At 42.4% G+C, this 26,802-nt stretch overlaps 1 protein-coding gene across 2 annotated transcripts in view; it reads left to right on the forward strand.

Annotated features, from left to right (window-relative positions):
• The first annotated feature begins 1,023 nt into the window (after positions 1-1,023).
• Positions 1,024-26,802, forward strand: part of Sybu (syntabulin) — a 60,622-nt gene continuing 34,843 nt past the window's right edge. The window contains exons 1-2 of one of the 2 annotated variants that reach the window (XM_010619530.3): positions 1,024-1,752; positions 20,276-20,473. In XM_010619530.3, the coding sequence (XP_010617832.1) occupies positions 1,533-1,752; positions 20,276-20,473 (418 nt within the window). In that variant the 5' untranslated portion in view covers positions 1,024-1,532. The remainder of the gene's footprint in view (positions 1,753-20,275; positions 20,474-26,802) is intronic. The other variant, XM_010619528.3, reaches the window with a different exon arrangement.

The following is a 26,802-nucleotide window of genomic DNA, read 5'->3' on the forward strand; positions in this document are numbered from 1 at the left end:
CGGGAGCGCGGTGGGGCCTGGGACGGCAGAGGGACCCTCGCCCGGATGCTGGGGTCCGGCAGATGGGAGGCCACGCGCGGGGGTGAGGACATTTGGGAGGCCGATAGGAGGATTAGCCAGATTGACTTTTGGAGGGTTAATCCTACCTGCTGAAGAAGCTGGGGCTTCGGAGTGAGGCATGGGGTGCGTGCGTGCGTGTGCGTGTGTGTGTGTGTGTGTGTGTGTGTACACGCGTGCGTGCGAAAGGAATTTGAGGTGTTCGTGACTGACACAGAAGGACTCCGGCCAGCCAGTGTCTCAGTCTGCAGGGCCAAGCAGAGCGGCTGGTGTGGGATCCCTGCTGGGTGACTGTGGGCCGGACTGAGCAGGGGCGGGGTGCGGTTCGCGGCCCGGATGGCAGGGATGCCTGCGCCACCTCAGACGTGCCCTGCGGTGGCGGTTGACCCTTCCAAGCCTGCGCTGTGGGAGCCAAAGGCGTGTTTACTTTGGCCGTGACCCCAGCCTGGTAAGCCGAAAGGAGCAGGAGGTCATGTTGTGAAATGATTTTTTTTTTTTTTTTAACTCTAAGCCAGAGCTCTCTTCGAATTGCAGAGGTTGGAGAAAGCAGTGGAATTTTTTGTAAAACGCCCTTCCCTAGGAATCCATTTTAGTAAGGCAGGGTTTTAGTGGCCTGAAAAGCCCCGCAACGAAGCTGGCTCTGCTTGGAGATGATGTACACCCTATACCTCCTTTAGCCTCAGTTTCCTCATCTGTACATAGGGATGCGGATTCCTGGGTTCTCTATGTTGCAGCCTGTGGTTTAAGAAGCACTGAAATAAAGGCTGGGAGAACCCTTGAAATTGAAAAAAACATTGTCAGAATAGTAGTATAAAGCATTTTAAATCGGGGACATGGCAGATCTATTATATGCTGTATTTTTAAGGAGAGAAAAATCTCTTTGCATGGGTTGTCCTGTAAGGAAAACAAAAGCTAAACTCGATGTAAAAGGTGGAGCCATCTTCCTGGGTATTGGATCTGTTTGCTTTTCTGTTGGCAACAAGCCTTGAGAACCAGGATACTGATGAATAATTAAGAACCTGTCTGGAAGAGAAGGGATTTTAAAGATGAGTGTGTGAGCTGCATCAGAAAAAGAGCCTTATTTTAGGTATAGGTGTCTACTTTGTGAGGAGACAGAGAAACAAGTCAAATAGGCACAGGAAAGGCAAAATGGAAGTCTAAAGGAAATAGCTAATAAGCCGGAATATGCTGAGGGTAATGAGGAGGCTCTCGGAGCCTAAAGCTTGAGTGTGGTAGAAGCCAAGTGAGAAAGTGAGTGAAGACCTGGGGGAGCGGTTGGAAGCCTGTGTGTGCGCGCTGCTGCTGAGCAGATCAAAGAGTAAGCCCAGGCGGAGAACTTGTGAGCTCCTCTGGGTGACAGATAAGGACGACTCGGAAGAGTCGGTGTTCAGAGATGTGACCTCTCAGAAACAGCCCGGAAGGAGCAGACAGGAGCTTTGAGCGGGAGAACCAAGTTTCCTTCTGTTCTCTTTTCGATGTCCGATGTTGAGAAGGAGCAGAGAGTGCAGCATCAGGAGAAGGAGATTTCTAGAAGCCGGATTCCCCGGTTGATTCTTCGGCCCCACCTGCCCCGGCAGCCGCAGAAGGTGTCCCCGGCCTCTGAGTCTCCCTTCTCAGAGGAGGAGAGCAGAGAGTTCAACCCCAGCAGCTCCGGGCGCTCAGCGAGGACCATCAGCAGCAACAGCTTCTGCTCAGGTAAGTTCCCAGGGCAGCCCCAAGGCCTAGTGCACTGTGGGTGAACTGGGGTGACCCGGCCTGGGCCCTGGCAGCCTAGGACTAGACTTCTTCTATTGGATGAGGACTTCATAAGGTTGAACCTTTTCAGCTGCAGTTAACAGCAGTTTCAATTGATTCAAGCCAATGGAATTGTATTCTTGTTTGTATGTGTTTTTCTAGTTTATAACTTAGAATATAAAATCTAACTTCTGGTTTCTGTGGCTTAAAACAGTGTGTCCTGTAATAAGTCCAGAATGGATATTAGACTGAATTTTAGACTCCCAACTTCGATAAGCCTGTGCACTTTTGATGATGGAATTCACAAAATAGAGCGATTTCTAATAAGTGAGGGTGAGGACAAGGAGGGCTGCATCTCAGGGCTGGCCTTTGTGTTTAGTGGGGAATAGTATGGCTCTGTAAGGTGCCAGGCCTGGTAACAGAAGGCTGGCATCCCTGGCTCTTCTACCATTTGCTGTGTGGCTTTGGGCAAGCTTCCTAATTGCCGTAAGCCTCAGTTGTCACATCCATGAAATGGAAAGATAGCATAGGTTGAGTATCTCTTATCCAGAATGCTGGGGACCAGAAAGTGGTTTTTTACTTTTGATATACGGAATGAGCACGTTCATCCTAAGGAGTGTGTACCTGTACATAATATATCTTGATCCTTTGTTTTGTTCCATTCCCCTCCTCTCAACTCTTCCTCTCTTCCTTATTTACAAAAGTTTTGTTTCCATTTTTTCGTTCTGTTCTCTTCCTTCTTCCCTTTTCCCTTCCCCTCCCTCCTCTTATTCTCCTTCCCCTTTGAACACTTCCTTCCTACTTCGCAGTATCTATCATCCATTTTGGTCCTTATTTACTCTTGATTTCTCACACAAGAGAAACAATGTGATATAAACATCTGCGTCTGATTTATTTCACTTAAAACTATAGAGACCAGAAGTGTTTTCGGATTTCAGATTTTTTTTCAAATTTTGGAAAATTACGCATAATGAGATACCGTGGGGATGATAGCCAAATTTAAATGTGAAATGTATTTATGTTTCATTGCTAATATATACATATATATATATTTGAGAAATTGATTACACTTCTACACACACACACACACACACACACACATATTTATACGAAATAGGGCCAGGCTCTATTTTGTATGTACAGCAAATAAAACAATGTTGTACAGTATTTTTAGTGCACCTGCCTTTTCATGTGACCTGTCACAAGGAGTCAAGTGGGGAATTTTCTGCTTGTGGCTTATGATGGTGCCTAAAAAGTTTCACATTTTAAAGCATGTGGGATTTTCACATTAGGGATGCTTACCCCGTACCTACTTTGTAGAGTTGCAGTGAGGTCGAATGATATCATTTCCCTAAATATCCTCTTAGCTCAGATCCTGGCTTATAGAGTATTTAATAGAGGATGGTTCTTAATATGATGGACTATGCGTGCCAGTTTTGGCCAAAGATGAAGGAAGTTTCCTCAAAGGTATGAGGAAGGGCACAGATCTCTTCATAGCTCCTAGAAGCACCACCATTATCATCTGGCCAAGCTGGTGACACCCACAGAAGCACATACCTTCAAAGAATACTTTAAGAAGCATAGGGAATTTGAGTAAAATTTAAAGTAATTGTCTTATGGTTAATGAAGAATGCATTTCAGAGTGGATAACATTTCAGAACTTATTAGGAAACATGATTTAAGGATTAATCCACTCAAGAAAAGGAGCGTGTGACTAAAGATAGCCTGATAGATGCTCTTGTTTTGCAAGATGCAACATTCCATTGCATTTAGTGCTAGAAACTGCGTTATCAAGTATTTTTTATAAATACAGCTTTGGATTTATTGCATACTTTCCCAATATAAATTCCGTGCATGAGGTATATCTTAAAAACATCCTACTGCCTACTTTTCTTTCTTTTTCTTTTTTTTTTTTTTTCCTCTGTGGATCCTCAAATTCTTGGCTTGTCTAAATATTATGTTGTGAAACTTATTTCCTGCCATCCGAATGATACAAAGCTAGTTTAAATTGGAAGCCCACTGATGGTCTGCTTTGTACTCTGCCAAGAAGAAAGCCACAGGGTAACCGACAAGCGAGAACAGTGAAGTTGCCTCAGCCTAGAGTGGGATTTGCAGAATGTAACACTATTTAACTCCATGTTGGATTTTAGCGCTCACTGTGGTGGTGTGGGGACGTCATTTCAACCGGACTCTTATCTGTTTGCATAACCAAATCCCCCATTTATTCCCCATGTTCTCCCATGGAATTAATTTCTCTGTGACTGACTTCAGTGTGAGTAGTTATCGGAAAATGCAAACTTGGTCAGAACAAAAGAAGAAAAATACTCCAGATATATTGTAGAAAATATAAAGACAATGGGCTGGGGATTTAGCTCAATGGTTCCGGTACCTGCTTCGTGAGTTCGATCACCAGTACCAAAAAAAAGAAAAAAGAAAACATAAAGACAAATCAATGAAATTATCAAGTTTGGTCATGAATCATTCTCTTCCGGACCCATTTCCTGAATCATCATTCCTTTTTCCCAGAAAACCTGTTTCCCACTAAGGCCATAATGTTGTACATGGAGATCGAAGCTCAGTATTGATCCTCCTGCCATTAACTAGCTGAGAATTGAGTGGCAAAAACATATAATTATGGTCATCCATAAACCAGTCTTTCAGTCTTCAGCCTTGCACTGCACCGCCAGACAGGACTCCCGCCACTTGAGAGAGTGTCTCCCGGTGCTGACAGTTCCCCAAGCCTTGGGTCTGACGCCTTTCCCTTTCTGCTTTCCTCTTCCACAGGGCTCTGGTGAACCCCATAAAGGCTTTTGAGTGCAGTGCTGACTGAAATTGACAGCAGCGAGGCCTTCGGGGGCATGTTAATGATGCTTGAGGCGGACAGTCAGTCAGTGCGTAGAAAATAAATGGGTTTGGGACCACAGGGAGCATTACTGCTGCAGGCAGTGAGGCAGAGAATGCAGAACATGTCCAGCCAGCAGGGGGATCTAGCTGGTTTTAATCCAACCACTCCAACATGAGGCCCGAATATGTGTTGCCTAATCGTGGCAGTTAACTCAAAGAACAAGGTCCATGCAAACATTAAAATGCCATTCTCTGCTCACATGAAACTAAAATAACTTAGAGCTGTCTGTCGTCACCAGAGCTTCATAGCCTTGAGGAATCATTCCGCGTCAGCTTATGTTCCTTCTAAATCATTTCAACTAATGCCAAAGGCAGGTAGTCATAGGTGAGGGCAGTCGTACAATCTGAAGTGAAATTACAGGAGAGGACATTATTCAAACAGAATTAAAGATTCTGAAAGTTGCAGTTTCCCCCAGAACTGTACAAAGGCATTAATTGCAAAGAGCATCATAAGTTCTAAAGCATTCATGTTCAAAAGAAAGATAATATCATGAGCTTACGTGAAGTTAAACTTACTTAATATGAGATTATCCGTTAGAGTCTGGCTTTTGAAGCTACCATTTGTATTCAAACACATATCCGTGGTGGTGGGTGGCACTTACACTTTGGCAAAATAAATGACACCTGTGTGGTGATGATTCCTTTACTCTCACCCCTACTTTTTTAAAAAAATAATTTACGAAGCAGTGAAATTTTTGAAAACTGGAGCCATTTCTGAAGTGACGCATCCATTTTCACCTATTTTCTCTTTCCCTCCCCCACTCCTCTGCCTCCCTCCTTTCTTCCCATGGGAGCCTCGGCCAGGCCAGGAACATTTAATAACTGGATATTGTGTATGCTAATTTCTGTGTTGTGTTTATCTCATCTCAGAGGGAAGCAGTTGTGTGTGGCCTTCTGCAGCTCATTTGAGGGGGGTGTCCCCAAAAAGCACTCGTGTGAATAGCTTCTTATTGGCAGAATCTCCTTGAAGATGGGTGTGTGTTGTGCACTACATCAGCAGAGTATTTTTGTACTTGAACATTGTTCTAGTGTTAAAACAGAGCATTGCTTCCAGTTTCTGACCAGTCCTGGTCACCACGCCCTTACCTGCAGATGGTCAGGTGTACGCTGTGTTGGAGGCCTGGCCCTATTTTGTGAGTATAGCAATCAAACATTCTTACTAAATGTCAGTTAATGCTTTCTTTAAATAAAAGAATTCATAAGAAGTCCAGTTAATAGAAACATACCTGCTTTCATGTCCCACTTTTTAAAGCCAACGTTTTGTTGTTAAACAGAGATTTGGCATAATGTAACCCTGTCTTTTTTTTTTTTTTTTTCTTCCTCCCTCATCTTTCCTGTTTTTAACATGCCCCGGAGAAGTGACAAAAACCCATATGTGCAGTTTGTGTTCTGGGTGTGGCCCATCGAATGGAGGTTTCTGTGCATTTTTCTCCACCTCTAGCAAGTTGTGTTTGTTGTCACAGGGGACTCCAGCCATTGTTTGCTGAGCGGGGACCTGGGTGGGTGGACGAGGCACAGGCATCAGTCACCTGCCACAGTTAGCGACACGCTGCGCATTCCTCTTTGCTTAGTTGAGGCAATAATTACCCCTTGGAACTAGGAGGCAGATGGATCGCTGGGTTTTAAGCTAGTTCTCCTTAGGGTGTCTTGTAAACATGGCAGGTGGAACAAATTATGCATATAGAACACCGGTTGTTTTATGGCAGACCAGTCATCTCTCTCACTTATTTTTGTATGTGATGTGCACACACAAAATCGTGAGTTTAAGCTACAAAAAAAAAAAAAAAAAAAAAAAAAAAAAATAAAAAAAAAAAAAAAAAAAAAAAAAAAAGACACAGAGCACCCGGTCAGTGAACAGAGTGGAGAATGGTCTGAATCAGAGATTCGTTGCCATAAGTTCTTGAACTAGGTGTTTTACAGAAAGTATGTTTTAATTTTTACAGTAGCTCTAGAGAAATCTCTGAGTGCTGATAACTTGGAGGTAATCACTGTTGCTGTTTGTGGGCAGAATAATTAAGGCAAATTATAACGTGACTAGTGTCCTGCTGAGGCATGACAAAGCCTCCAGAGATTTGCCAGGCCTCGCCAAACAGAAATATTTCGGCTATGCTTTTGTCTAGTTGAGGAAACTTGGCATCTGGATGGAGTGAACCTTTGAACATGGTGATTGGATTTGAGACAAACTGCTTTGAGTGAAGTGAGCAGCAGTACCCAGTTATACTGTCATTGAATGACTGCCAACCTGCTGTGAATTAAAAACAAAGACCCTAAGAATTTAGTGTCATTTAGTGAGTCTTAGGCATATTGTGTAATCTGTATTTGTGGGGCTTAGCTGTGTCAGCCACAGAAATAAGTACCTGTTGAAATAGATTACACATGACAGGTACATAGGCAGTATTTCTTTGAAAACATGGTAACTGCCATCAGAATGACAAGAACAAAATTTGTTCCATTCAATGTAAAAAAGTAATACTTAGCAGTAGACTATGAAAGGTAACCACGATGGAAGAACTGGACCATATCTAAAAGCAAATTATGGTGCTTAGCCTGACAGTCATTTATGTTCCAAACCACTCATCTTTATGACAGCATTTTCTAAGTTCAGAGTATGGTGTATGTCTGTTGAAACTCCTCGGTAAGACTTAGTCCAAATGTGGATACCTCAGCCCCACCTTAAGCCTACCACCTTGGGGTGGAGCCCAGCCATCCTGTGTGTGCTGAAGTCTGAGCCTTGTGGCTCTGTGGTCTACATGTGTTTGGGGTGTTGTCCAGGGAACAAGAAGGGAATGCCCAAAGTGGACTCACAAGATGGTGGATGTAGGCAACAAGCTGCTTAAATACTGGGGCAAAGGAATACCTCTACTTCCCCAGGAATTACTAGCTAAATACTTTATATCTACCTGAGGAGTTCTACATGAGGAGTTCAGTAGAAAAGTAAAGATGAGGGGAAATCATTTGCTTACTTCATTCTGTATATAGTTCTCTCTCTTGATGTGGTCTCTCTACCCATACTTTTTGATCTTTTGGATTCCTTACTTTGGGATTGGGGTGCCTTGTGTCCCACTGAAAATGAGAATGACGGGTGCACCATAAACACCCACTGATTTCACTGAAAGAAGCAAAAGAAGAGAAACTAAAGCCTGAGCGATTGTGTCATTCAGCATTTACAAGTTTCTGCCAGCACATATTTACCCAATCAGCATTTATTCAATGCCTGCAAAGTGTTTGGAATTGTGCTAAGGCTACAAAAATGGATGAAACCCAGAAATTGGGAAAAGCCAATTTTACTGCCTTAGAGACTTCAGTGGAATAACAAATCTTTGAATGTGATTCCCACACTGCGACTTTTACTCACTCGTTTTATGTCCCTGTCCCTTTTACCACACCCACTGCTGCCCTGTAATTTAAGAACGTTGCACTAGTATTATCAGCAAGGGCCTCTTACATTTCATAAGCCCAAGGATGCAAAGAGGTAACCTTAATTACTGTAGTGTAGTAGATAAACATAAACCTTGGCATCCACAGACCTGAGTTAAAAGCAGGAAATGGGATAGAAACGAAAGCAGGGCTAGGTCACCAGAAGCTGGGTACACCGGGCACTAGGAACTTGATCTGTGAGATTAAGCGTCCACACAGGAGTGAGGCCACTGGATAAGAGACCGTGTGGGGAACTCTAGGGCTGGACAGTATGTGCCCCTCCTGAAGGCATTCAGAATTTTAAGTATCCGGTGTTTTAACTAACCCCATAGGCTAAGAGGGGGCATAAATAGCTGGATATGGCTCGTGGGCTGCTATTGGTAAGTTCAGAAAGGTCTTCCTAACCAGTGAAGGGAGGAGTGCAGTAGGGAGGGTGTTGACCGGATTTGTAATTTTAAAAGATCTGTCTGTCTACGTGTGAGTGCATGGGAGAGCAGAGGAAAGGATGGTGAGACCTTTGCAACTTTCTGGGTTGGGAGACCATTGTAAGTTTCTGTTCGAGGCAAAAACACGTGGGCCCTAGTTGTCAGGTGCCAGGTACAGGAAAGGTGCCTAATTTACACAGGGTAAAAACAAACGCAACAGCAGGAATGAGGACTGGGATGGTGAGTCAAGTTTATTAATTCACTTTAGGCTCTGTTGTGTTTGATGCGAAGGCCTAGAGCCCTAAGGAGAATTAAGAAATGATGACACCCAGGGTCAAGGGAGTTAGTTATTTCCAGAGAGAGTGAGGAAGAAGAGTAGCGGACCAAGAAAGGGACTCAGAAACATCAGGAGGAAGGAGAAAAGGAAGCCAGGACAGAGAGGAAGGAGAGCTTCAAGAAGAAAGGAGCCAATAGGACACGAAGATTAAGGGAAATGTGCCCCAGGAAGTGCTCCAGGAGCAAACCGCTGGGCTATCAATGGTCTCAAGAAGAAACAATTTCAGAAAACTGGGAGTGGAGTCCACATTTTCTTTGGCAATGAGGTGACAAAGGGAAAGTATGGGCTACAGTTTTTAAAGGCGGAAGTGGGATGGGAACAGGACTATGGGATAAAACCAAATACTGCATTCACACATTTACAATAAAAATTGAGTGTTTATCAGTGGGCAGGATTTGGTAAAGGTTTTAGACTGAGGAGAAGCAGATAATAAAGGAAAGAGGTTAAAAATTATAGTACAGAAGTGATCATGGTTTATGACAAGACTGGAGATAGGCCGGAAGAGGTGCATAAATTTGGAAGACAAGAAGGAGGGATGTGAAATACGTGTGTTGTGTTGCTGGAAGAGGACCTCAGTAGAAAAGTCCAAAAGCTGAAATGCTGCAAAATCCGAAGCTTTAAATAGTTTATGCACATATTTCAAGATTGAGAAAAATCTCAAACCCATTTCTGTGTCGAGTCTTTGGATCAGGGATGCTCAGCCTGTACGTATATCTAGGTCAGAGTGGGAAGCCACAGGATACCATCCCAAGGCCGGGTTAGATGCCCTGTCAAAGCCTCCTCTGCCATAGCACATGATCTGGTTTTCAAATTCATTATTTAGATGCCTAAAGCCTGAGTAGGCCCTGTGCTCCAGGAAGGAAGGCAAGAACAATGCCGTCCTGACTCAAAGCAGTTGCTTACTATTTGTTGGGATTTAGAAAAAAGCTTAATTCTGAGAACAGGGAAAGTGAAGAATTCTCATTTTCTTAATAGAATACTTTAAAAACAAGGCCCTGTCCTAGTAGAGAAGTTAAACAACTGGAAAAGTACTTAGTACCCAATTTACGAATTTTGTTAAGTGAAAGAAGCATTCCTATCTTGAGAGTTCAGCCTCTCAAAATGTCATGAAGTGTAAGGTTATAATAGAACCATGACCCCAGCATTGTTAGTGGTTAAAAGAGAGATCACGTGCTAAGCAAACCGGAAAATGCTTCAAGAGTTAGCATGTAAACAAGGTTCTGAAGGCTGTGTAGGAGTTTGAGAAACAGGACATGACATAGCAGACAGAGAGACCAATGTGTATGTGACATAGCAGACAGAGACATCAGTGTGTACAAAAGCATACAGAGTCCTAAAAATACCAGGGAATAGGGACCTAGAAATACTGTCCTTCCTAACCTGCATTTCTCAATGATGAGAAAATCCATCAGTCCAGGTTACAAACAAGAGGGTATGAAAACCCAGTCACCTGCCCACATGTCCTGGGACTCTGACTTGAGCCTGGCCGATGCCTTACTCTGCCCTCCAGGTGGCATTCACTCTCGGAAGCCCGGGCCCCTCCCACCACCCTTCAGGTTTACAGGGCTGCCAGGTAGGCTGACTTCTCTGAGTGGGGATACAGCACCTGTGAGGAGGACTGGGGTCCCCTTCATGGCAGCTCTGCCTTTGTGGAGGACACAGCCCCGCCATCCTGCCACAGCGGAGGGTCTCTGGGTGCCGCCCCCTAAGCTGTGAGGAGCCTCTCATAGCCCCATGAGCCCGGCTCTGTCACTTCCATGCAGCCCAAAGCAAAGCTCATCTGTACCCATCTTGGGCTCCAGAGCACCAGAAACTCCCCTCCCTCACCTCTGCCCTGCGCAGTGTGCTTCCTCCTGCGCCTTTCCTCCTTACCACCAGCCTTATTATTTTATTTTTTAAACTCAGATGTAATGGACACGTGTTCATTATAAAATGTTCACAGTGGATAGACTCGCATTTATAGGATTTATTTTATTTTGCAAGAATTATGCTAGATTGGTCCGCAGTACTTTCTGTTCATTCCTTAGGCAAATATTTATCGAACACCTACCGAATGCCAGGCACTGGCCTGGTAGCGGAGCTAGCTCAATATACAGTACTGACCGCGTGCCTGCCTTCAAGGGTGTGTACTCCAGGAAGTACCTGTGCCTGTCACGGTCTGTCAGCGATGACGTCCCCTTCCTTCACGTCACTGCAGTGACAGCACTCTGTTCCGCTCTGTCAAACACCACCGCTTATTCAGCCATTCCTCTACAGATGGACCTTTCCCTTGAGGCTTTCAAGATTCAGAAAATTTTTTATGGATGCTGTAAACTTTATACTATTTATTGCCATATTTCTAAATTTCACTCTGTGTTCTTTTTTTCTTTTTGGTTCCTTTTATAAAGAAGTATTCCGGGGCGTAGTTCCGTCGTAGAGCTTGTACTCAGCATGCGCAAGGCCCTGGATTCAATCCTCAACCCCCACCTCTCCCCAAACACATGTAAACACCATGACCCATGCACATTATCTAGAATGGCTGTTTCCAAATAGAAAGTTTGAATGTTGCAGGAGCATAAAGTATATGATGAGCGTTTCTGTTCTTAATATTCTGGTTTCCTTGCTGTGTCTAGATCACTATCTTAAGATTCTCATTATGAGAAGGAATAGACGGGAGGGGAGGTACTTGCATTGCTCCGGCACCACTAGCGGCATGTTAGGTGTCTTTAGGCTGGTTTGGAGCTCCCTCCGTAGAGGATTGTAGGGATTGGAAAGCTGGCTTCCTAGTCTGTCTGTCTCTGTTTCTGCCTCTTCTCTCCGCTTCCCCCTTGCTGTCATCTCCTCCCATCAACATAAAAAAGAAATGAACTTTTAAAAAGCATAGCCTAGAAACTGTAAATAAATGCATACTGCTAAGGAGAAGGAAAGTCAAAAGGATTTCTAATGGGCCTCTTTTGGCAAGATCATAACCTTGTGAAACCAGAAACGAGAAAGAAAAGCTTGCTCCACGACAGGAACCACGACCCCCCCTTGACGGCTCACCTGTCTCTTGGGAGTGACACAGCCCCCTTGACTTCCAGGTTCGGTCCTCAGCCCCTCCCTCCCCGAAACATTCATTGCATCAGATATTTGGACCGTGATGTTTTCCCTGTGGATTCCTTCCACAGAGACTGCTCGTGGAAGCCAACAACTTGATGCTTGGGATGAAACCAGTCCGAGCCCTTGCTTCAGGGAGAGCCCAGGCGCTCCGAGGAAAGGGAGCTGACCTCATTCACTTCCCTGTACTGCCGAGGGCTTCACCCAGCGGGACTTTTATGGGAGCACTCAGGGATCCGGAGTAGCTCAGAGTCCCTGGAATGTTCACATGTGAAACAGTTACTTTGTCTCCAAGAAACGAGGGAAGCATACACTAAATAATTGCTCCACGCTCCATTATTTTTAGAGATGCAGGTTATACAGCTTAATGTGAGCTTTCCCTTCGAGAACCTATGACAGACTCATTCCTATCAGAATGCATAGAGCTGCACGGTGTGCAGAGAGGAGGAAGCTCCAGGGCTCCTCACCTCTGCAACTTCCGCCCCATCTGTTCCTCTGCTCATCTTCCCAGCAGAACTTTGCCTGTGTCCATGATCTGCCTTGTCAAGCCTATGAGTGGCCGTACCGTCACCTGCTGGTGCTCGTCTGTCTTGACCCCCTCAGCAGCACACAACATAACAGAACAAGCCCCTCTCTCAGGAAAGCTCTTCCTCCTTGGCCTTGGCGACCCTAACCAACAACCCTCCTGCCTCTCGGGTCTCTCCTCTATCACCTTGTTGGCCTTTTTTCCTGCCCTCCCAGAGGGCTCCGTCTTCACACCCTCACCTGTAGGATGCTAAGCCTTTTAACCACCTCTCTGTTTCAGGCTTGCTTGTAGAAATGCTGTTTTGCTACCGGAGTTCTGAGGGCCTGTGGACTCCTTCTACAGATGTTTCTAAGTTCTTGTCAGCTTAGAACAAAGAATTGGCCAAGACATGCACAAAAGGTAGCCAGGTTTTATACTTATACTACAGTTCGGTCCAATTAAAATAGGAAAAGAAGTACATTCTTCAGCCCACTGTGAAAGTGGGACACAGTGGCCAAGAGGTTAATGCCTGCTGTCTTTTATGTCTGTCCCTTCAGCTGACAGTAGCTATCCTATCAAAACCCTGCTTGATCTCTTCTGAGAAGAACTGAAGATAACACTTTCTGATTGGCCTCTGAGGTGGTAGGCTTTCAGAACTATTTTTCTGCGCATATCCTGGATTTCCGTCATTGACAAATCACACCCAGTTGCCCAGCCTAATCTCCCACCTCAATTTGGTATCTCCAGTATCATGTTTAATTTGTGTCTCAGATTTACCATATCAAAGTCAAAATGCTTGATTTCGTTCCCAACACACTTATAAACCGATTTTATCAAACCAGAAATGATTACTTATATACCTACTGGTTTAAAGAAAAAAACCTAGAAGAGATCCTTGAGTCTTTCCTGTTTTTCATTCTCATAAATACTTCCAGTTATTTTCCAAGTACATTTCAGATCCATTAACTTTTCTCCATTTTCACTACTGCCATCCTAGTCGACCCACTATTCACTTCTCATTTGTGCTGTGATAAACTTCATTAAATGGGTTTTATTGTGCTGTTTTATGCCCAAAGGGAACACGTAGACTAGTGGTTAAGAAGGCAGCTCTGGAGTTAGCCTATCTTGGGCAGGCAGCTTAACCTCTAGTGCTAATTTTATATGCACCCTGTGCGTCAGGGTGACAAGCTTGCCTATGTTGGAGAGATATCAGTTTAGGTTATTTCAGATTTCTGATAAGTAAAGTGACTAAAGAAGTTCTTGGTCCTTAGAAGACACTCCGTAAGGGTCAGCTAGGTATAATATCACTAATTCGGTCTGTTTTCCTGTATAGACAAACCAGTTTTTTGTTACTCCTGCATAATGCACCTTTTGCCTTCCATTACCTCAGGGTAAACTGAGTGATTCCTGGCCTACAGTTTTGCACATCGTTGGATTTCTGCCTCCTTCAGTCTCACCACCACTCTTTCTTTTGCTTTCAGCTACTTGTCCGTGTCCTCAGTGCACCCCATTCCTTCCTACCTAGAGCTTTATTGGTTCTCATTTTTTGGCTTCAACTCAGAAGATCTTTCCGTGACAACCTATCTAATGAAGTCCTTTTCCCCTCTGCTTGCTTAGTCTATCACAGAGTTCCTATCATTAATGGTACCTCACCATCCAAAATTTCATCTTTATGTGTTTTTCTACTGGCTTATTAACTGTGTCTCCTCGTTACTAGAATGCGAACTCCTTAAGTAAACTACCTGAGTTTTGATCATCATTATAGCCCTCTAATATAAAATAACACCTAATATGAAATAACAGGATAGGAAATTAGTAATGATTTGTGGAAAGGTAGATGGGTGATTGTATCGGTCAGTGCTTACTAGAGAAACAGCTTTGGTGCAAGACACACAAATATATAAGATTTATAAGAGTAGCTTACAGTGGCTGCTTACAGAGTCAGGTGTGGAAGAGTACAAAAGGGCTGCCTGAGTGCAGGAGCTCCATCTGAAGGACAGAGGCAAAGGCCCGAAGCCCACTGTAGGGTCCTGTGCCAGTCTGTGTTAGGAGGCTGGAGGGTCAGTGCTGGAGGCTGAAGAGTGCACTGGAAGCCAGGAAACAATGTTGAATGTGAAGGCTAGAACTGTAGCTCCCCCAAAGAAACAGAAGTGAGCTTTCCTTCCTCCTTTCCCTTTTATTCCATTGAGGCGCCAAACCTATTGGCTGGTGCCACTCACCCTCAGGGTAGGTCTTCTGTCTTAAGTAATTCCCTTCAGTCCTACCCAGAACTATGCTGATGCAGTTTAGTTGGGCTTTTCTTACTCAGGTTGACACAATCAGTTAACTCTCACAATGATGGATAGATGGATGGGATTCTTACACTTCAATACTGGTCACAAGGTAGTGACCTCAAATTCCAAAAGAAATTAGTAGAAAACCTTATGAACTTAGGAATTCTCACTATGAAAAGATGCTAAAATTAGGTGAAATAATAGAAATTCGAATTTTGCTAAAGAAAACTTAGAATGCAAATGTGCATGTTCTGTACCTATGTCTACATGTGTTGAGGCAGAAATAACTAGAAACAGCTCAAAAAAGATTGCCTCAAACTTTTGTGGTCTGCTTATTATGAGATGGCTTCTAACATCTTCCTTTGTCTGTTTTTAATTTGGGCATTCCCAGAATTGCTGATATTTCCTCTTGGAACAAGCATAAGTAGGAAGTTTTTTAAAACAGCTAGCTAATGGTGAAAAAACAAACAGGCGTTTTGTCATACAAATCTGTACTGGAATCCTAAGTCAATTAATTGCTAGTTGTGTGGCCATGAGATTCTCTCTGTAAAAATATATATATATTAACTTTTGTGTTTCTGGGGATTGAACCCAAGGGCTAGGAGCATTCTGGGCAAGTGTTTTCTTAACCTATCTGAGCTTTAGTCTTTCCAACTAGAATACATTATTAAGATTGTGTGATTAAAAATTATTGTGCTTTCCACATGAAAGATATTTAATAAATGTTAGTTTTCTTCCCTTGCCTATGTTTCTTAGGTGTGTGTAAATGTGTATTGAAAATGTCACATGGTTCAGATTCACTGTGAGTTTAAGCTTTTTAAACTCATGGTTATCTGTCCCCAAAATGCCAATATCTAGGTTCAGGGATTTAGCTCAGTGGTTCCACTGCCTGCCTCATAAAGAGAAGGTCCCAAATTTGATCCCCAGTACCAAAATAAATAAATACATAAATAAATAAATAAAATGCCAATATAAAAAACTATATATAAAAACAATAAATATAAAAAACTAAAACAATAAAAACAATTATAGTAGCATCTGGTACTTGGTAGATACCCATTATTTATTGGTAATCAGTAAATGCTTCCCTTGTTTATGAGATAGACTTTCATATAATTCAAAATCATGTTTCCTTAAAATGCCAATGACTTTTCCCCTTAAATTATGCAACTGAACATTGAACAGCATTTAACCGTAACTGAATCTTTTTAGACATTATGGCACAAAACCACATTTTCCTCTCCCTGATGTTATTTTTAAATGTATCTTCTGGAATTGTTTAGTCCAACATTTTGAAAAACCAATGATCTGTGAGTCCTAAATTCAGAAGCAAAAAAGAATTAGACTGGAGCTTTAAAGAAATATTCTATTTGTAATCTTTAGAACCTGGTGTTTTAGTCTTAATTGTGGTTGTTGCTAGGAGATTTAAGTTGGACTTGGTCATCAAAAATGCCACCAAATGTATTTAATGGAACTGGTTGTTAGGCATGTTTATTATATATCAGAAGTTTTATAATATAAAACTACATACACTTGCACACACTTTGAATAACCTTAATAGTTTTAAGTATGTAAATTAATTATGTAAAAGATACTCACTGATTTCAAATTTTCATCAAAAAACTTTGGAAAGTAATGTGGAAATGATAGATTTCCTAAAAAGTACAATTTTAATAATACAGTGTCCAAACTTCATATTACAGTGCATTTTACAGTGCATTCCAAATGGATTTAATTTAAGTTAAATGGAAACCAACTAAATATTTAGTTGATCGTTAAGTAGAAAAGGACATTCTAAGCATAAAAACATTGGAAGAAATCACAAAGGATATGCAGATGGATTTGACAGAACAGAAAAAGTTTTGAATATAAAAAATATAGTTAGAAGCAGCAGACTGGGTTGAATATGCCAAAGGGTTAATGCTTTCATATATAAGGACTTCTTATAGATCAATAAGAAACCCTGAATATACAAATGGAAAACTTATCAAAGGACACGTGCACAGGTGTATGTATGTTTAAATTGCGCTCTGTCCACAAAACCAACAGTTTTCTGCCTCCTTTTATTAAAATCTTGGAACAAACTTCCCTCAAGGCAAACCAGATTGTGAGTTCTTACCTATTCAAGCCCTCTTCTGGATCTCTGAAATGCCCTATACTTTTTGGGTAGATTATATAGGATTTCTGCCATTTCTCCCTCCAGAAATAGTTCCCCTGTTTGTCATAGAAGAAAATTTTGTCATTGATAGTTTCTTCATATTGCCAGATTTTATGAACTCTGGAATTTTAACTGTCATGTCTGCAAATCTGTAAAATTCCCAGACCAAGTTTTAGTAGTTAGGGTTAGCAGGGGGAAACGGAAGACACAGAGGGTTTAACAAAAGCAGATTTAATAAACACACCACATCTCTTTAATGGGCGCTTGGTCCATTTGCAGTTTAGCACATGATAAGACCAAATCTGACCACGAAGAGCACGAGCTAGGCTTCGCCATTCTTAGACTCTTGGTGTAAACAGAGAGTATTTTGCATGGCTCTGTGAGAAAAAACTTTATCTTCATCTCAACTGGTAGTCAGCTCTCACCCATACCGTGAAGTTGAAGAGATGGGCGGGGAAGAGCAGAGGAGGAGGAGCCCTGGATGACACCTCTAGAAATAATAACTATTTCTTCAGTGCACCAAAGGAAAATCCTTCGGGTGCCACAGACAACCAGATGATCTTCTGGCACATTAAACTTCGGGTTTGTGCCGGGGTTTCCTTTGCATTATCTAAAATGTGTCCTCTATAGTAGGAAAATTAACAATTTTGGCTTTTGTCAAATAGATTCCTTTGTTAATATTAGTCCCATTGGACAAAAGAGGCAAGGATCCCAGGCTTCTCTGAGAACTCATTCATATTCTTGGGAAAGAATTAGTTGAACAGACTTTCCAGTTTATAAGAACCATGTACCGCAAGTAATATAATCAACGCCTTTTTGCTTTATTTACAAGCTCCATCAAAGTGGGGATTGGCTATGCCTGTAATACATTCGTTTAACCAATGAAAGACCATGTTTCATATTCCAACCCCCCGCATGAACCACGGTCTTAGACAGCTAAGAGATGTTTACGTAGTCATTCAGATACTTTGAGTGGTACCCAAAGTTCAGGATTTATTTAGGTATTCATCTTCTCGTGCCCTGCCCCTGGAGGTACAGGCCATGAATATTGATGACAGGGTGAGGAACACACTTCCAGTGAAACATTGCTGCTGCCTTTCCCACACTGACATCACTTTAATTCCAGTTCTCAGTGTTTAACCAGTCCCATCACTTACGCTGTGAAATTACCAGCACTGAGAACATGGTGTGTACCTGTTCATTCATCTTCGACTCTTGAACATTGTTAACAGAACCAAACAAAACTTACCTGCCTTTTTATGTGCTGAAGCCATAATTTTGATAGCATTTCTCCATGCTGTTTCTCAGTACTGGAAGTCATCACTTTCCGTTTCATCCCTTTGAGTTTGAGGGTTGTTAAGGTAAATGACTTTTTAGAATTTCTAAAGCATACATTTTTATTTATTTGGGTTCGCCCTCTCTGAAAAGAAGTAATTTACAGAGGTCACTCATAGGGAATACTTTCAAAAGTAATAGGTAATTTTAAAGGATTAGGCCTTATTCACATATCTGTTTTGGGATAGGAATCAAGAAACAGTCTCTCTGAGGCAGGGTGCCTAGCAGTGGAACCCTAAAAACTTACTGGAATCCGATTGAATAATTAGCAACTTTGCATCTTTAGCAGGGCTCAAATTTCTTTGGGTTGAAGGAGGACACATGAAAAGGTAAGGGAAAGGCGGACAATTAGCAAGGAGCAGTAGCCACCAAGAGAGGGCTGTCACAGTTCAGAAAGGGCACGCACAGTCACAGCAGCAGTAAGACCAGAAGCTTTAGTGGTGCACTAAATACTGCTCACTCCAAGAGCGATCACGAGGCCCTGTGGATATCAATGTGTCCAAAAATCAAGAGAAACAAATTATTATTATTAGTATTAGTAGTAGTAGTAGTAGTAGTACTGGGGATTGAACTCAAGACCTTGTGCTTGGGAAGCAGGCAACAGAACCACTGAGCTAAAATCCCCAGCCCCAGAAACAAATTATTTTATTAGTGCCAAATTCACTTTGCTCTAGGCACCAGGATATTTCATAATAAGAAATTCAATATAAGCCAAAAAAGAAGAAATAGCAATTATTTTGTTTTAGATGGATTCTAAACTCAGGCACTCAGAATATTTTATTCAGGCCTGCTTCTGTTTCTGTCTTTATTCCAGCTATGGAGGTTTAAAATAGCCTTTGATAGATGGCAAATTATTTTGGTTACCTTAACAGTCATAAAAAAAATCCTAAAAATTAATGATATATATCTGTAGTCATTCTTTTGTCTAATTAGTTGCTATGGTAACTCTGATCTCAAAATATTTATATACAATAATGAAATTGTTTAGTAGTGAAAAGTTACTACAAACTGACCAATTAGGGTAGGCACACCTTTGAGTAATACTTATTTGGCTTTAGTATATGTGTTTCCAAAGCGAGCTGATTTGGCTTTAAATGCCACTACATTTAGGTTTTTTATTTTTTTCTCTTGATATGAGGGATCGAACGCAGGACCTTGTGCTTGCAAGGCAGGCAGTGAAACCACTGAGCTAAATCCTGGGCCCAAGCTTTGAATTCCAATATAGTCTCCTCACCAAAGTACAAGTCAATTAACCAGCCATCATAAAAACTTTATAGATACGGGAAGAATTTACAGGAGTCAGCGGTATGACTTTCTTTTTGCCTATTTAGATATCACACCATACATATTAAAATAATGGCCCTGGTATTAATAATATGTAACTTGAAAGTTGAAGAAATATTTTTAGTGTGACTATCATCTTCATTTCAGTAGTGTACTCCAGACAGACGTGTCAGAGTAATGTATTTTTGACTGGGTATTGTGATAAAACAGGATTATTCCTTTCTGCTTCCTTGAACTTCTAAAGCCAGAGGGGGCCTACCTGTCAGATTCCCTGAGCCGGTTGATGGGCAAGTGACCAAAAACTGGATATATCAATAATAGTCAAGTCTCTGTTTCCCTAACATAAGCAGCTCTGACTTGTACACACGAATGATACTGAGTGGCTCTGGTGAACGTTTTACTACTAACTCCATCCAAAAACCAGTGGGCAGCTAGGACTCAAAACTATACTTTTGCGAAGTATTCGAACATATGTTTAAGTTTTCAAAGTCTGAAATATATGTCCCAGAATTGTTTGTGATAAAAAAAGTTTAGAAGATTTTTTTGTCTTTAAAGTGTTGTCTTAACATAACATAGTTGGTGTTTTCTTTGTTAACGTGAGTGGGCAGAATATAGAAAAATAAAAGGGAGGTTCCCAGAGAAGGTCGTCCGCAGTGGCACCGGTGCCTCGCGGGTGCGTGTGAGCCGCCCATGCGCCTGTGGGCCGGGTGGGCTGCGTGGCTTCGTTGATTTCCTCCTCCTCATGAAACACCGCCCTTTTCTGTCTCCTAGATGACACAGGCTGCCCTAGCAGCCAGTCAGTGTCTCCTGTGAAGACGCCCTCGGATACCGGAAACAGCCCCATTGGCTTTTGCCCTGGAAGTGATGAAGACTTCACCAGAAAGAAATGCACGGTTGGAGTTCCGGGGGAGGGAAGCGTCCCGTCAGCTCGGCACAAGAAGGAATTGAAGTCGGGCCTCGTAAAGCCAGGTGAGTATACATAGGCTGTGGGTTTTCACCGGGGCATTATGACTTGAGTGATTCTCAGTTTGAAACAAAACAATTGTATATCAAATCAGGAATAACTAATTCTGTACCCAGAACAGAAACAGCTTTAAAGTAGGTAGAGTGGGGAGTATTTTGTGTAACAGTTATTAATAATTGAGTGACTGTAACAACGTATATGAATTATAAAGAATTTTTTTTAAAAAGAAACCACATTGAGGAAATATGTTCTGTGTAGTCTAACAGACATTTAAAGTATATCATTGACTCTAGCATAAATTAATAAAATAAGTTACGAAATAAAAGACGTTGCGTGGTACAGAATAGTTTATCTTGATGGAAATCCATAGAGTTAGGCACACTTGGTGACTTGCTGTTTTATTTTATACAAATATGATGTTACATATGTATATAGATTTTCAATAATTAAAAAATATTAAATGCCATAAGGTAAAACAAAGATGATTATCACAGTGAATGAATACTGTGAGCATCAGAAAAAGTCAATTGTCAGATTCTGCAAATATAAGTAAATATTTGGTATCCCAGACATATAAACTAATGTTGTTTTAGAAAAACTAAAGTGATAGCTTTAAAGTCAAGGAAACCAAGCATTAGCATTTGGAGACAACGTCTAGATTGAATTCTTTGCTTTAACACTCAGAGTGACACTTCACATATTTCTGCTTAAAGACAAACGAGTGGCTTGCATGGGACCTCACTCCATGTCTGTCTTCAGATTTCTGTTTGATGACATTGGTATGAAAGGAGCTACAACATGGTTTCACTTTGATGGAGCCAAGGCTTCGTCCTGAATCCTCCGCATTGGGTGCTGGCATCGCTGTCAGCTCTGTGTCCCCTGAGTAATGGATATGTGCAGTCTGTTCTGATAGTGTAGTCTTCATCCTGCTGTGGTCCACCCAAGAGAGTGTCATTTCCTCTCAGAACAGAACTTTAAAAGAGTGTAGCACCTATCAGTACGCCATTCTATTTTATGGCTGAATGATAATCCTTTGTATGTATTGCCACATTTTAAAACAAGTGTTTAAAAATCAATTTCAGGTTGACAGAAAAGTTGGGTGGAGAGTCCTGAGAGTCCTCACATACCCCACACTATCACTATCTCCTGCTTCCTGTTAGTAACATCTTGCCTTTGTGAGGTGATCTATCACATTGTTTACCTGTTCATAATGGACATTTGGGTTGTTTCCACTTTTTAGCTACTATAAACAACAATTCTCTGAACGTTGGTGTACAACTTTTGGGTGAATCTGTTTTCAATTCTTTAGGGTAAATGTCTAGGAAAGAAATTTCTAGGTCTTACGGTAACTCAACATTTAACATTTTAAGGAACTGCCAGTCTGCCAGCTCTTTTCCAAACTGGCTGAACCACTTTTCATTCACACCAGTGATGCATGAGGGTTCCAGTGTCTCCACACGCTGGTTAACACTTGTTACTGTCTGTAGTTTTTTATTAAAGCCCTTTGCCTTATTGTTTCTTGTGTTGCTATAATGTGGTACACGAGACTGAAAAATGTAGAAGGAAAAGAAATGTGTTTCTTTAATTTTGGAAGCTGGCAAGTTCAAGATCAGGGGACCTGTGTCTAGCAGAGGCCTTCCCCTTGTATCGTAACATGGATGTATAACAGCTCAGTTCTCTCTTTTCTCAGAAAGCCACTAATGGCATTACAGGTCTAAGGACCTATGCTTTAGAAAAGAAATGCCTGTGTACCCCAAATATGCTATTTCAAAGGTTTCGTCGCTGTCCTTTATTAAGATTTATGAATCATAGTTTAATAATTCTTGCCCAAAGGCAGAGCCTGAAACAACAGCTTTGTTAACTGGTTTAATTGCTCCTAGGCATAAATATCACTTTAGCATTATTTACCTTGTGATCTTTTTATTTCCTGTATTGAGCCAAGGTAAAGAGATCCTTGGAGTTTCCAAGTTGTCTAAGTTTCCTAATGTCATCATTAAAAGCTCTGCAGCTTTTGAATGGGACAACTCTTTGTATTTGAGAAAAGTCTGTACCATGACTTACAGTTCTCTGAATCTTGGGCAGAATAAACATGTCTGTCTCATAAATGTGAAGCCAGGATGCTGGAAATGCGTGGCTTGGCTGACACTGAAGTTTATAAAATGCTGACATCGTCTGCTAAACCACAGGAAGGTCCTGCTCTTGGGTTAAAGTGGTCTACCTGCTCTGTGGTCCATGTGACCCTCTCCCCTCAGCCAAAGCCCATCTTCGGCTCTTGATTCATGCTCTACTTTTTAAAATAAACTGACTCATTAAAACTGATAGCCATCTATTAAAATAGCAAGCAATTAGAGCCTCTCATACAGGTGCTCAGGGGCTCTTTAACAGTAAATAACCCAAACCCACTTTAGGTCACTTGTTCTAGATTTTAGAGGCCTGCTATTCTCAGAAAGGAGTTACTGAAATGCTCCTGCGGTCCCTAAGATAAGGAGTGAATCCTGCTCCCAGAATCTGTAGTGCAGAAGAAGAAAAGAAATATGGCACTGGGTGCCAGGAAGGGCTTGCGAGGTGAGCTGCGCAATGAGAAAGCCCCAGCCTTGCCAACAGGGCCCTGCGGTGTGGGAAGCGAGAAAGCCCTGCCTGCCAGGCAGGGACTCTTTCTGGAACCTTCCTGGAGGCCATGCGCCTCCTGTCACTTTGGCTTCCATCACTTAATATCTGTGCAGATTTAATTAAAAGCTGCCAACAACAGCAAGAGAAAACATTCCTGTGGTCCAGTTGGACGATGGCTTTGTGTTCTCCCATTTTCCTTTTATTGATAATTGAGCGAAACATTGGGGATTGAATCCCCAGAGTCAAATATTGTTGTCATAGAGTAGGATATGGTTGCCCAAAAGATATGCAAATGGGAAAGAGTGTATGGTTTGTCCAAGCAAATAATGTTTTGCGTGAAAGGAGCATGGAGAAGGTGGGTAAAAACTGCCAAGACAACGTCCTACCTTGGGGGGAATCTGTAATTGAAGGCGGAATATGGAAGAAGGATAAAAGCCTGTAGTACTGATGCAAAGGAAACTTTCTGAGGAATCCTGGATGGTGACATTCCTCCGTGCGCCCCACCTCTCTGCAGTGTGCTGCCCAGTTTTTACCCAGAAATGAGAGGCCTAATTGGATTACTGCTCCAGTACATTAAATGGTAATTCTTGAGCCAACTTTAATGCTTGATTTATTACTTGGGGAGGAAGAGAAAGATCCACTGGCATTGTTTTACAAATGCAAATACTAAATCCTTTCTCCATCCTTGGAGGGGTGGGGAGACAGGTACACAAGGTGAAGCCAGACAGCAATTAGAAAATGTGAAAGGAAAATCACCGCCAGAGGCAATTCCAGGGATGAGTAGAGAGCAGCAGGTTCAGGCCCCTATAATTTAAAAGAACTCCACATTTGGAGACCAAAATGTTGAAATCTGCATTTGAAAGATGTCACTGTATCTCCGCAGCTTTCAAGCCAAGTCAGTCTTCCTGGGCACGAGACACCTCCAGGGTATTGAAACCCGAGACCTGGCTGAGCTGCACTGGAATAACCTCAGGACAATAGCCAGGGATTGGTTACTTTAAAAACCGATTTCCCACAGTCAGAGACTTTTGCTAGGAAACCCAGAAGGCACGGACTCGGTCGGCCATGGATGCTTTCACACACAGCCAAGGCCCACAGATGTCTCCGTTCTTATCTGAGCACCATCTCCACTTCAAAGTTAATTCCACAAAATAACACTGGGCAAGTTAGCTGGGGTGGGCCATTCTCATATACAGTGATAACGTGGAGTAGTTACGGGAGAACTGTCCAGGCTCAGACCGCTTCCCCCTCGGTCTGGCAGACCGTCCAGTGTTGGGAGAAAACAGTGTGCGGGCCAGAGAGGGGACAGTTTCTAATCAGCAGGCTCTGGGGTCCAGCTGACTTATCACTGGGTGACCTTTCCCCACTTGTTATGTTTGAAACTTGGTGCCCTACATCTGCGAAGAGGGTTCTTACAAGATTAAATTAATTCCTCCCTGGCTATTACTCTTGGTCCTTTGTAGCTTTTCCCCTCTTTTTGGTGGTCCTGGGGATTGAACCCAGGCCCTCCACAACAAGCTACATTCCCCAAACTCTTTTTTACTTTTTGTGTTGAGCAGGATCTCCCTGGGGTGCTGAGTTTCTCAAAAGCAGAGCTCGAACTTACCATCTTCCTGCCCCAGCCTCTTCATAAAGATTTCTCACATTCCATGCACTTTATTTACAGGAAAACTCCTGAGACTCTCACACAGAGCTCGTATTTATTTGAAATACATTCTAAAATTACAGGAAACGAGAGGAACACTTGAAATAAAAGGACATTGACAGAAGTATGAATTCAGTTGATAACTCAGTAGTGAGCAGAGATAGGAAAATTTGAAAAAGCAGAGGAAAGCCTTCTAAGAACTCTAGTGGCCATAAAGCATTTCAGGCAGGTATGAGCAGCAGCGGGACACGGTAGCAGACACCTGAAATCCAAGCACTCCAGTGGGCTCAGGCAGGAGGGTTGCAAACTCAAACCAGCCAGGGCAATTTAGTGACTTAGCAAGACCCTGTCTCAAAATTTAAAAAGACTAGGGATGTAGACCAGAGTGAGGGCCCTGGGCTCTGCCCCGGTACATACATAACCTACCTACATGCATGTGTGATTGCATGCATACATCTTTTCCGTCCTTACTGCGAAGACCGATAACAGGAGCAGACTAAGCCATTGTGATGGTGGATCTGGCAACAACAAAAAAAAATAAAGACCCTGTCTCAAAATTTAAAAAGACTAGGGATGTAGACCAGAGTGAGGGCCCTGGGCTCTGCCCCGGTACATACATAACCTACCTACATGCATGTGTGATTGCATGCATACATCTTTTCCGTCCTTACTGCGAAGACCGATAACAGGAGCAGACTAAGCCATTGTGATGGTGGATCTGGCAACAACAAAAAAAAATATATAGGTGTTAAAAGGGAAGATTTTGGTTATGGAAACTTTCTACATTCCACGACGGGGCATTGTTTTCACAGTAGCTAACCAGGCGTAAGCAAGTCTTCCAGCAGCAAAGCCCAGCCTCAAATATAGGTCGTATTCTGTTTCAGAGATGAGAGCCATATGAAAATATTTAGAGGGCTATATCAGATGTGTTTGTGGGCTTGAATAATACTTGGAAATATTATTCTTTTTTAAGTTAATAACTGTTGAGCACACTTCTGATCGTGCACCCAGTCAGCATAATGGCGCCGAATGGACCTTAATGATTTTTCCCTAAATTAGTGACTTTCAATCCTCTTCTTCCCAAAGGCAACTTCCATCCAAATCTGGGTCTAGGATGTATTGTCTGTCTGATGTTCTTAGCCACTGATCTGGGGCTCGGCCAGACGCTTACTGAGTATTCTGATAATTAAAAAGGAAGCTCCTGCAGACCACACACCCACCACTGAATATACTTATGGCCATCACCTTAAGGGAATTAACCCAGGAAATGTCCCTTATGTGCAGACTTACTAACCAAGCATTGCAAATCATGTAGATATATGCTCTAGGCTGGCCTCCGCATCTGCCTCTTGTAATTGAGGGACCCTTGTTGAAGAGACTGTCTGCAAAGATGTGGGCTTGGTTAAGAGGACCCAAAAGAGTGGCATGAAATCCTCTGCACTGGCGACAGTTTGGAGACATTCCTGTGCCGTAGGAGGATTGTGTTATCCAGAAACCTGAGAAAGCCAGAGAGAGAGAGAGAGAGAGAGAGAGGGAGATCTGAGGGCTCACGTGAATGAACTGAACTGTGGATGTGGACAGAGAAATGTGAGAGCAGAGGCATCGATGTCCTGGCCCTGCCATCTTCCCTGCAGGTACAATTTGCTGGGTGGTCTTTGGTTTATGTAATATTGTTACCATAAAGGTGAATGTTGTACAGCCTAGCGTGTTCCCTTCGGTAATTCACTGAGTTAAATTCTACTATTACCAAAGCTTGTATCTGATGGCAGCAAAAGGAGATTACAGGCCGTGGTTTAGTGAGATAGTGCTTCAGGAACAGGGCTGTCCCCAGGTGTGGTGGCACAGGCAGGCCTGTAACCCCAGCACTCAGGAGGCTGAGGCAGGAGGATCACCAACTGTTCAGGGCCAGCCTGGGCTACGTAGTGAGGCTCTGTCTCAAAACAAAAGAAGAAAAGAAAAAAGAACATGGCATTTGATTCTTAGCTGTGCACTTACTAGCTTTCATTTATTCAGCAAATATATATTAATCACTTTCAATGTGCTGACCCCATTGTTCTAGGGATTAACAAGAGAGCAGCT

The sequence above is a fragment of the Fukomys damarensis genome, unplaced genomic scaffold (genome assembly GCF_012274545.1).
Source record: "Fukomys damarensis isolate Sample0158 unplaced genomic scaffold, DMR_v1.0_HiC HiC_scaffold_5, whole genome shotgun sequence".
In the NCBI taxonomy this organism is placed as follows: Eukaryota; Metazoa; Chordata; class Mammalia; order Rodentia; family Bathyergidae; genus Fukomys; species Fukomys damarensis.